At 46.0% G+C, this 11952-nt stretch overlaps 1 protein-coding gene across 5 annotated transcripts in view; it reads right to left on the bottom strand.

Moving 5' to 3' along the window:
* LOC123995479 (ensconsin-like) overlaps positions 1–11952 on the bottom strand; it is a 63305-nt gene that overhangs the window by 36635 nt on the left and 14718 nt on the right. For all 5 annotated transcript variants that reach the window (XM_046299122.1, XM_046299124.1, XM_046299123.1 and 2 more), the window contains exons 2-4: positions 7357–7497; positions 7204–7278; positions 1564–1727 (exon numbers count right to left, since the gene is read on the bottom strand). In XM_046299122.1, the coding sequence (XP_046155078.1) occupies positions 1564–1727; positions 7204–7278; positions 7357–7497 (380 nt within the window). The remainder of the gene's footprint in view (positions 1–1563; positions 1728–7203; positions 7279–7356; positions 7498–11952) is intronic.

The following is an 11952-nucleotide window of genomic DNA, read 5'->3' as shown; positions in this document are numbered from 1 at the left end:
GTATATAGTGTGTGTGTATAGTGTGTGTATAGTGTGTGTATAGTGTGTGTGTATATAGTGTGTGTATAGTGTGTGTGTATATAGTGTGTGTGTGTATAGTGTGTGTATAGTGTGTGTATAGTGTGTGTGTGTATAGTGTGTGTGTATAGTGTGTGTGTATACTGTGTGTGTAGTGTGTGAGTACAGTGTGTGTATATAGTGTGTGTATAGTGTGTGTATAGTGTGTGAGTACAGTGTGTGTATATAGTGTGTGTATATAGTGTGTGTATAGTGTGTGTATAGTGTGTACAGTGTGTGTGTGTGTAGTGTGTGTGTATAGAGTGTGTGTATAGAGTGTGTGCACAGTGTGTGTGTGTGTGTGTGTGTGTGTGTGTGTGTGTGTGTGTGTGTGTGTGTGTGTGTGTGTGTGTGTGTGTGTGTGTGTGTGTGTGTGTGTGTGTGTGTACAGTGTGTGTACAGTGTGTGTACAGTGTGTGTACAGTGTGTGTGTGTATAGAGTGTGTGTAGTGTGTATATAGTGTATGTAGTGTGTGTGTATAGTGTGTGCAGTGTGTACAGTGTGTGTGTGTATAGTGTGTGTGTATACAGTGTGTGTATATAGTGTGAGTACAGTGTGTGTATAGTGTGTACAGTGTGCGTGTGTGTATAGAGTGTGTGTAATGTGTGTGTATAGTGTGTGCAGTGTGTGTGTGTATAGAGTGTGTGTGTATACAGTGTATGTAGTGTGTGTGTGTGTGTATAGAGTGTGTGTAGTGTGTGTGTGTGTATATAGTGTGTGTAGTGTGTGTACAGTGTGTGTGTGTATAGAGTGTGTGTAGTGTGTATACAGTGTAGTGTAGTGTGTATACAGTGTGTGTAGTGTGTGCAGCGTAGTGTGTGTGTGTGTACACAGTGTATGTAGTGTGTGTGTGTGAATACAGTGTATGTAGCGTGTGTGTGTGTATATAGTGTGTGTAGTGTGTGTACAGTGTGTGTGTGTATAGAGTGTGTGTAGTGTGTATACAGTGTAGTGTAGTGTGTATACAGTGTGTGTAGTGTGTGTAGTGTGTATATAGTGTATGTAGTGTGTGTGTGTGTAGTGTGTATACAGTGTATGTAGTGTGTGTAGTGTGTATACAGTGTATGTAGTGTGTATACAGTGTGTGTAGTGTGTATAGTGTGTGTGTAGTGTGTAGTGTAGTGTGTAGTGTGTATACAGTGTAAGTAGTGTGTGTAGTGTGTATACAGTGTATGTAGTGTGTGTGTGTGTATACAGTGTATGTAGTGTGTGTAGTGTGTATACAGTGTATGTAGAGTGTGTGTGTGTATACAGTGTATGTAGTGTGTGTATAGTATGTATATAGTGTATGTAGTGTGTGTAGTGTGTATACAGTGTATGTAGAGTGTGTGTGTGTATACAGTGTATGTAGTGTGTGTATAGTATGTATATAGTGTATGTAGTGTGTGTAGTGTGTATACAGTGTGTGTAGTGTGTATACAGTGTATGTAGAGTGTGTGTGTGTATACAGTGTATGTAGTGTGTATTCAGTGTGTGTGTAGTGTGTAGTGTAGTGTGTCTCTCACCTTCTCCTCCTCCAGGTTCTGTCTTCTCTTCTCCTCCACAGCAGATCGTCTCCTGTCCTCCTTCCTACTCTGTTCCTCCACCTTCCTCCTCCTCTCCTCCAGGTGTTTCTCATAGTAGTGTCTGGCCCTCTCCTCCCTCTCCTGCCACGCAGCCTCCCTGACAGCTGACACACACACACACACACACACACACACACACACACACACACACACACACACACACACACACACACACACACACACACACACACACACACACACACACACACACACACACACACACACACACACACACACACACACACACACACACACACCTTGGTTTTTCTATCCAGCGGGAGATATACAATGTATTTCCATTCCAAATCCTATTTAACCTTACACCCAAACCCCTAACACCCTAACCCTTAGATTAAAATAGCCTTTGTCCTCATGGGGACATGGGAAATGTCCGCACAAGGGAGAACTTTCCTTGTTACTATCCTTGTGGGGATTCTTGGTCAAGGATAGAAGTACCAATATCCCCCACACACACAGAGTAAGACTTGCTTTTAGGGTTTCCAGATTACAATGAAATATATCCCCCTCTAGACCGCTGATTGGCCAGCTCATCCTCCTCCAGACCGCTGATTGGCCAGCTCATCCTCCTCTAGACCACTGATTGGCCAGCTCATCCTCCTCTAGACCACTGATTGGCCAGCTCATCCCCCTCTAGACCACTGATTGGCCAGCTCATCCCCCTCGAGACCACTGATTGGCCAGCTCATCCCCCTCGAGACCACTGATTGGCCAGCTCATCCCCCTCGAGACCACTGATTGGCCAGCTCATCCCCCTCCAGACCACTGATTGGCCAGCTCATCCCCCTCCAGACCGCTGATTGGCCAGCTCATCCCCCTCCAGACCGCTGATTGGCCAGCTCATCCCCCTCCAGACCGCTGATTGGCCAGCTCATCCCCCTCTCGACCACTGATTGGCCAGCTCATCCCCCTCTAGACCAATGATTGGCCAGCTCATCCCCCTCTAGACCACTGATTGGCCAGCTCATCCCCCTCTAGACCACTGATTGGCCAGCTCATCCTCCTCTAGACCACTGATTGGCCAGCTCATCCCCCTCTAGACCACTGATTGGCCAGTAGTTATATACAGGGTCAGTAGCTATATACAGGCGCAGTTCCAGGGTCAGTAGTTATATACAGGGTCAGTAGCTATATACAGGCGCAGTAGTTATATACAGGGTCAGTAGTTATATACAGGGTCAGTAGCTATATACAGGGTCAGTAGTTATATACAGGGTCAGTAGCTATATACAGGGTCAGTAGCTATATACAGGGTCAGTAGTTATATATAGGGTAGTTATATACAGGGTCAGTTCCAGGGTCAGTAGTTATATAGAGGGTCAGTAGCTATATACAGGGTCAGTAGTTATATACAGTGTCAGTAGCTATATACAGGGTCAGTAGTTATATACAGGGTCAGTAGTTATATACAGGGTCAGTAGCTATATACAGGGTCAGTAGTTATATACAGGGTCAGTAGTTATATACAGGGTCAGTAGCTATATACAGGGTCAGTAGCTATATACAGGGTCAGTAGTTATATATATAGGGTAGTTATATACAGGGTCAGTTCCAGGGTCAGTAGTTATATAGAGGGTCAGTAGTTATATACAGGGTCAGTAGCTATATACAGGGTCAGTAGCTATATACAGGGTCAGTAGCTATATACGGGGTCAGTAGTTATGTACAGGGTCAGTAGCTATATACAGGGTCAGTAGTTATATACAGGGTCAGTAGCTATATACAGGGTCAGTAGCTATATACAGGGTCAGTAGCTATATACAGGGTCAGTAGCTATATACAGGGTCAGTAGCTATATACAGGGTCAGTTCCAGGGTCAGTAGTTATATACAGGGTCTGTAGTTATATACAGGGTCAGTAGCTATATACAGGGTCATTAGCTATATACAGGGTCAGTTCCAGGGTCAGTAGCTATATACAGGGTCAGTAGTTATATACAGGGTCAGTAGCTATATACAGGGTCAGTAGCTATATACAGGGTCAGTTCCAGGGTCAGTAGCTATATACAGGGTCAGTTCCAGGGTCAGTAGTTATATACAGGGTCAGTAGTTATATACAGGGTCAGTAGCTATATACAGGGTCAGTAGCTATATACAGGGTCAGTAGCTATATACAGGGTCAGTAGCTATATACAGGGTCAGTTCCAGGGTCAGTAGTTATATACAGGGTCTGTAGTTATATACAGGGTCAGTAGCTATATACAGGGTCATTAGCTATATACAGGGTCAGTTCCAGGGTCAGTAGCTATATACAGGGTCAGTAGCTATATACAGGGTCAGTAGCTATATACAGGGTCAGTTCCAGGGTCAGTAGCTATATACAGGGTCTGTAGTTATATACAGGGTCAGTTCCAGGGTCAGTAGCTATATACAGGGTCAGTAGTTATATACAGGGTCAGTAGCTATATACAGGGTCAGTAGCTATATACAGGGTCAGTAGTTATACAGGGTCAGGGTTATATACAGGGTCAGTAGTTATATACAGGGTCAGTAGTTATATACAGGGTCAGTAGTTATATACAGGGTCAGTAGATATATACAGGGTCAGTAGTTATATACAGGGTCAGTAGTTATATACAGGCTCAGTAGCTATATACAGGGTCAGTTCCAGGGTCAGTAGCTATATACAGGGTCAGTAGTTATATACAGGGTCAGTAGTTATATACAGGGTCAGTAGTTATATACAGGGTCAGTAGCTATATACAGGGTCAGTAGCTATATACAGGGTCAGTAGTTATATACAGGGTCAGTAGTTATATACAGGGTCAGTAGATATATACAGGGTCAGTAGTTATATACAGGGTCAGTAGATATATACAGGGTCAGTAGTTATATACAGGGTCAGTAGTTATATACAGGGTCAGTTCCAGGGTCAGTAGCTATATACAGGGTCAGTAGTTATATACAGGGTCAGTAGCTATATACAGGGTCAGTAGTTATATACAGGGTCAGTAGCTATATACAGGGTCAGTAGTTATATACAGGGTCAGTAGTTATATACAGGGTCAGTAGCTATATACAGGGTCAGTAGCTATATACAGGGTCAGTAGCTATATACAGGGTCAGTAGTTATATACAGGGTCAGTAGTTATATACAGGGTCAGTAGCTATATACAGGGACAGTAGTTATATACAGGGTCAGTAGTTATATACAGGGTCAGTAGCTATATACAGGGTCAGTAGCTATATACAGGGACAGTAGCTATATACAGGGTCAGTAGTTATATACAGGGTCAGTAGCTATATACAGGGTCAGTAGCTATATACAGGGTCAGTAGCTATATACAGGGTCAGTAGCTATATACAGGGTCAGTAGTTATATACAGGGTCAGTAGTTATATACAGGGTCAGTAGTTATATACAGTGTCAGTAGCTATATACAGGGTCAGTTCCAGGGTCAGTAGTTATATACAGGGTCTGTAGTTATATACAGGGTCAGTAGCTATATACAGGGTCAGTAGTTATATACAGGGTCAGTAGTTATATACAGGGTCAGTAGCTATATACAGGGTCAGTAGTTATATACAGGGTCAGTAGTTATATACAGGGTCAGTAGTTATATACAGGGTCAGTAGCTATATACAGGGTCAGTTCCAGGGTCAGTAGTTATATACAGGGTCAGTAGTTATATACAGGGTCAGTAGCTATATACAGGGTCAGTAGTTATATACAGGGTCAGTAGTTATATACAGGGTCAGTAGCTATATACAGGGTCAGTAGTTATATACAGGGTCAGTAGCTATATACAGGGTCAGTAGCTATATACAGGGTCAGTAGCTATATACAGGGACAGTAGTTATATACAGGGTCAGTTCTAGATAATACATTAGTGTACTTCTTGGGAGGGTCTAGGGGTAGATGAGTGTAGTTCTTGTTGGGAGGGTCTAGGGGGTAGATGAGTGTAGTTCTTGTTGGGAGGGTCTAGGGGGTAGATGAGTGTAGTTCTTGTTGGGAGGGTCTAGGGGGCAGATGAGTGTAGTTCTTGTTGGGAGGGTCTAGGGTCTAGATGAGTGTAGTTCTTGTTGGGAGGGTCTAGATGAGTGTAGTTCTTGTTGGGAGGGTCTAGATGAGTGTAGTTCTTGTTGGGAGGGTCTAGATGAGTGTAGTTCTTGTTGGGAGGGTCTAGATGAGTGTAGTTCTTGTTGGGAGGGTCTAGGGGGTAGATGAGTGTAGTTCTTGTTGGGAGGGTCTAGGGGGTAGATGAGTGTAGTTCTTGTTGGGAGGGTCTAGGGGTAGATGAGTGTAGTTCTTGTTGGGGGGGTCTAGGGGGGGTAGATGAGTGTAGTTCTTGTTGGGAGGGTCTAGGGGTAGATGAGTGTAGTTCTTGTTGGGAGGGTCTAGGGGTAGATGAGTGTAGTTCTTGTTGGGAGGGTCTAGGGGTAGATGAGTGTAGTTCTTGTTGGGAGGGTCTAGGGGTAGATGAGTGTAGTTCTTGTTGGGAGGGTCTAGGGGGTAGATGAGTGTAGTTCTTGTTGGGAGGGTCTAGGGGTAGATGAGTGTAGTTCTTGTTGGGAGGGTCTAGGGGTAGATGAGTGTAGTTCTTGTTGGGAGGGTCTAGGGGTAGATGAGTGTAGTTCTTGTTGGGAGGGTCTAGGGGGTAGATGAGTGTAGTTCTTGTTGGGAGGGTCTAGGGGGTAGATGAGTGTAGTTCTTGTTGGGAGGGTCTAGGGGGTAGATGAGTGTAGTTCTTGGGGTAGATGAGTGTAGTTCTTGTTGGGAGGGTCTAGGGGTAGATGAGTGTAGTTCTTGTTGGGAGGGTCTAGGGGTAGATGAGTGTAGTTCTTGTTGGGAGGGTCTAGGGGTAGATGAGTGTAGTTCTTGTTGGGAGGGTCTAGGGGTAGATGAGTGTAGTTCTTGTTGGGAGGGTCTAGGGGAGGGTAGATGAGATGAGTTCTTGTTGGGAGGGTCTAGGGGTAGATGAGTGTAGTTCTTGTTGGGAGGGTCTAGGGGTAGATTAGTGTAGTTCTTGTTGGGAGGGTCTAGGGGGTAGATTAGTGTAGTTCTTGTTGGGAGGGTCTAGGGGGTAGATGAGTGTAGTTCTTGTTGGGAGGGTCTAGGGGGTAGATGAGTGTAGTTCTTGGGAGGGTCTAGATGAATGTAGTTCTTGTTGGGAGGGTCTAGATGAGTGTAGTTCTTGTTGGGAGGGTCTAGATGAGTGTAGTTCTTGTTGGGAGGGTCTAGATGAGTGTAGTTCTTGTTGGGAGGGTCTAGTTGAGTGTAGTTCTTGTTGGGAGGGTCTAGATGAGTGTGATTCTTGTTGGGAGGGTCTAGAGGTAGATGAGTGTAGTTCTTGTTGGGAGGGTCTAGGGGTAGATGAGTGTAGTTCTTGTTGGGAGGGTCTAGATGAGTGTAGTTCTTGTTGGGAGGGTCTAGATGAGTGTAGTTATTGTTGGGAGGGTCTAGATGAGTGTAGTTCTTGTAGAGAACACAATCCCTAACCCTGACCCCCAGACCCCTCAGGTACCCCCCCCCCTCCCCCAGGTACCCCAGACCCCCCAGGTACCCCAGACCCCTCATGTATCCCAGATGCTAGACACACACACACACACTGCAGGATACACACCGATCTGTTTCTCCCTTTCCTCTCGACGTTCCCGGGCCAGTCTCTGTCTCTCGTTGATCTTGAGGACCAACGGCTCTGTAACATAAAACGCAAGGTTTAGAGAACACAATTCCACACACACCCAGAGAGAGAGAGGAGTGGAAGGCAACTTACCTGCTTTGTTAGCAGCATTGTTGCTGTGAGTAGGTGTAGGTGATAGTGATGGGCTGAGGGTTGGGGTGGTGGACAGGGCCTGGCCGGACGTTGAAGAGTCAGGCCCACTGGAGAGGGTCAAGTTTGGGTGCGAGTCAGAGACTGAGGGAGAAACATAGCTGTCAATCACACAGAGCCTGTAAGAGAGAATAGATGGTATAGGAGGGAAGTATTGTACTGCTCAGCCGACTGTAGGCCGGTAGAGAGTAGAGAACGGTCAGCCGACTGTAGGCTGGTAGAGAGTAGAGAACGGTCAGCCGACTGTAGGCTGGTAGAGAGCGGTCAGCCGACTGTAGAACCGGTAGAGAGTAGAGAACGGTCAGCCGACTGTAGGCTGGTAGAGAGTAGAGAACGGTCAGCCGACTGTAGGTCGGTAGAGAGTAGAGAACGGTCAGCCGACTGTAGGCTGGTAGAGAGTAGAGAACGGTCAGCCGACTGTAGGCTGGTAGAGAGTAGAGAACGGTCAGCCGACTGTAGGCTGGTAGAGAGCGGTCAGCCGACTGTAGGTCGGTAGAGAGTAGAGAACGGTCAGCCGACTGTAGGTCGGTAGACTGTAGGCTGGTAGAGAGTAGAGAACGGTCAGCCGACTGTAGGCTGGTAGAGAGTAGAGAGCGGTCAGCCGACTGTAGGCTGGTAGAGAGTAGAGAGCGGTCAGCCGACTGTAGGCTGGTAGAACCTACATTGCCCATTGTATCAGACAGTATTAGGCGTCAACACTGTTCTGCCCATTGTAGCAGACAGTATTAGGCGTCAACACTGTTCTGCCCATTGTAGCAGACAGTATTAGGCGTCAACACTGTTCTGCCCATTGTAGCAGACAGTATTAGGCGTCAACACTGTTCTGCCCATTGTAGCAGACAGTATTAGGCGTCAACACTGTTCTGCCCATTGTAGCAGACAGTATTAGGCGTCAACACTGTTCTGCCTATTGTAGCAGACAGTATTAGGCGTCAACACTGTTCTGCCTATTGTAGCAGGTAGTATTAGGCGTCAACACTGTTCTGCCTATTGTAGCAGGCAGTATTAGGCGTCAACACTGTTCTGCCCATTGTAGCAGACAGTATTAGGCGTCAACACTGTTCTGCCCATTGTAGCAGACAGTATTAGGCGTCAACACTGTTCTGCCCATTGTAGCAGACAGTATTAGGCGTCAACACTGTTCTGCCCATTGTAGCAGACAGTATTAGGCGTCAACACTGTTCTGCCCATTGTAGCAGACAGTATTAGGCGTCAACACTGTTCTGCCCATTGTAGCAGACAGTATTAGGCGTCAACACTGTTCTGCCCATTGTAGCAGACAGTATTAGGCGTCAACACTGTTCTGCCCATTGTAGCAGACAGTATTAGGCGTCAACACTGTTCTGCCCATTGTAGCAGACAGTATTAGGCGTCAACACTGTTCTGCCCATTGTAGCAGACAGTATTAGGCGTCAACACTGTTCTGCCCATTGTAGCAGACAGTATTAGGCGTCAACACTGTTCTGCCCATTGTAGCAGACAGTATTAGGCATCAACACTGTTCTGCCCATTGTAGCAGACAGTATTAGGCGTCAACACTGTTCTGCCCATTGTAGCAGACAGTATTAGGCGTCAACACTGTTCTGCCCATTGTATCAGACAGTATTAGGCATCAACACTGTTCTGCCCATTGTAGCAGACAGTATTAGGCATCAACACTGTTCTGCCCATTGTAGCAGACAGTATTAGGCATCAACACTGTTCTGCCCATTGTATCAGACAGTATTAGGCATCAACACTGTTCTGCCCATTGTAGCAGACAGTATTAGGCGTCAACACTGTTCTGCCCATTGTAGCAGACAGTATTAGGCATCAACACTGTTCTGCCCATTGTATCAGACAGTATTAGGCGTCAACACTGTTCTGCCCATTGTAGCAGACAGTATTAGGCGTCAACACTGTTCTGCCCATTGTAGCAGACAGTATTAGGCATCAACACTGTTCTGCCCATTGTAGCAGACAGTATTAGGCATCAACACTGTTCTGCCCATTGTAAGCAGACAAGAGTTACACAGTGAACCCCAAACCTGACTTGAATGTAATTCACGTTTCACTTTTAGATAATAAAACAAGCATGAAACTCGAACAAATCCCCCTCCCTGTTGTTTCACGAGATTTAAACCTCGGTAACAGTGTAACATTTAATTTGGTCGGTATTCCATCTATTACACTAGTCATACCTCAGACACAAGACACGAGACTCATAATTAAAAACACCTCTTTTCTTTGGTGTCAAATTGCAGAAACTCAACTGGTGACAGAGTCCTCTGGGACGAAAATGTTAAAAAGTGTATTTGTCCCATAAATAGACTATCTCATGCGTTTTAATCAAATCAACTGATCTTTTAGCACACTGTTTGTTTGTAATGAATACTTACAAATGACTAGAGGGAGCTCAACTGCAATTTATTTGATTGTGCCGGGAACTGGCTCAGACATTTGCGATGTATAAAAAATAAAGACAAAAATAAATGTTTTTTAATAATAATAATAATAATAATAATAATGACAGCGAGTGACTGACCCGTTCTCTCTTTCCCCCCCCAAGTGCAGCGACCACCACAGGAACATCAACCGTGTTTAAATCGCTCTGTCCGTGTTGCTGATAGCTGTTACATAGATCACAGCCATTTCGGACTGAAAAGTTCTGTTACTAAAATCCCTCGTTTGTTTAGGAAAAACATTCCCTGTTCCCTCAACGTTTGCTCTCTTTAGGTGACACATGTATACTGGTCAGCTGACTGTAGGTTAGTAGAGTAGAGACTGGTCAGCTGACTGTAGGCTAGTAGAGTAGAGACTGGTCAGCTGACTGTAGGCTAGTAGAGAGTAGAGACTGGTCAGCTGACTGTAGGCTAGTAGAGAGTAGAGACTGGTCAGCCGACTGTAGGCTAGTAGAGTAGAGACTGGTCAGCCGACTGTAGGCTAGTAGAGTAGAGACTGGTCAGCTGACTGTAGGCTAGTAGAGTAGAGACTGGTCAGCTGACTGTAGGCTAGTAGAGTAGAGACTGGTCAGCTGACTGTAGGCTAGTAGAGTAGAGACTGGTCAGCTGACTGTAGGCTAGTAGAGTAGAGACTGGTCTGCTGACTGTAGGCTAGTAGAGTAGAGACTGGTCAGCTGACTGTTAGCTAGTAGAGACTGGTCAGCTGACTGTAGGCTAGTAGAGTAGCTCTGTTCTCCAGAATCTTGGAAAGGGAATTTTGGAACAATATAGAACAGACAGAGTTCTTCCCTGGAATCTCCGTCATGATTCCGCTGGCCCTGACCTAACAACGGAACCCTGTTCTGGAATGTGGGACCGGAGCCACTGAATTAATGCTCCTTCTGCCTGACTAACTACATCTTAGAACGAATCCCAATCTGCCAAAGAGGAGAGACCCTACCCCCCAAAAACATCCAGCACTAACCCTACCCCCCCAAAAACACCCAGCACTAACCCTACCCCCCAAAAACATCCAGTACTAACCCTACACCCCCCAAAAACACCCAGCATCACCCCCCAAAAAAACACCCAGCACTAACCCTACCCCCCAAAAACACCCAGCACTAACCCCACCCCCAAAACAGTGTAACATTAACCCTACCCCCCTAAACACCCAGCATAACCCTACCCCCAAAAACACCCAGCACTAACCCTACCCCCCAAAACACCTCTAACCCTTTGGTGTCAAAAACACCCAGCAAACCCCACCCCCAAAAAGTCCCAGCACTAACCCTAACCCCCAAAACATCCAGTACTTGTCCCCCAAAAATACCCAGCACTAACTCATGCCCAAAAACATCAAATCAACTGATCTTCCAAAAACATTTGTTTGTACTAACCCTACCCCCAAAAACTACCCAGCACTAACCCTACCCCCAAAAATTTGAACCAGCACTAACCCTACCCCCAAAAACACCCAGCACTAACCCTACCCCCAAAAACACCCAGTACTAACGCTACACCCCAAAAAACACCAGCATCACCCCCAAAAAGAACCAGCACTAACCCTTTTTAATAAAAAATATCCAGTACTAACCCTACCCCCACAAAAACACAACCAGTTTAACCCTCCCCCCGTGTTGCCCACAGCTAACCCTACCCCCAAAAACATCCAGTACTAACCCTGAAAAACATCCAATACTAAAATCCCTCCAAAAACATCCAGTTAACCCTCCCCCAAAAACACCCAGCACTCCCTACCCCCAAAAGAACCAGCACTGACTGTACCCCCAAAAGAGACTGGTCAGCACTAACCCTACCCCCAAAAACACCCAGTACTAACGCTACACCCCCAAAAACTGGTCATCACCCCCAAAAGAACCAGCACTAACCCTAGGCTAAAAGATCCAGACTGGTCACCCCCAAAAACACCCACACTAACCCTACCCCCAAAAACACCCAGTCACTGACCCTACCCCCCAAAAGACATCCAGTACTAACCCTACCCCCCAAAAGACACCCAGCACTAACCCTACCCCCCAAAACACCCAGCACTAACCCTAGGCCCAAAAAGACTGGTCAGCTGACCCTACCCCCCAAAACATCCAGCACTGACCCT

The sequence above is a fragment of the Oncorhynchus gorbuscha genome, linkage group LG14 (assembly GCF_021184085.1).
Source record: "Oncorhynchus gorbuscha isolate QuinsamMale2020 ecotype Even-year linkage group LG14, OgorEven_v1.0, whole genome shotgun sequence".
In the NCBI taxonomy this organism is placed as follows: domain Eukaryota; kingdom Metazoa; phylum Chordata; class Actinopteri; order Salmoniformes; family Salmonidae; genus Oncorhynchus; species Oncorhynchus gorbuscha.
Note: the sequence above shows the minus strand (reverse complement) of the source record. Positions and strands in the feature narration are given on the sequence as shown.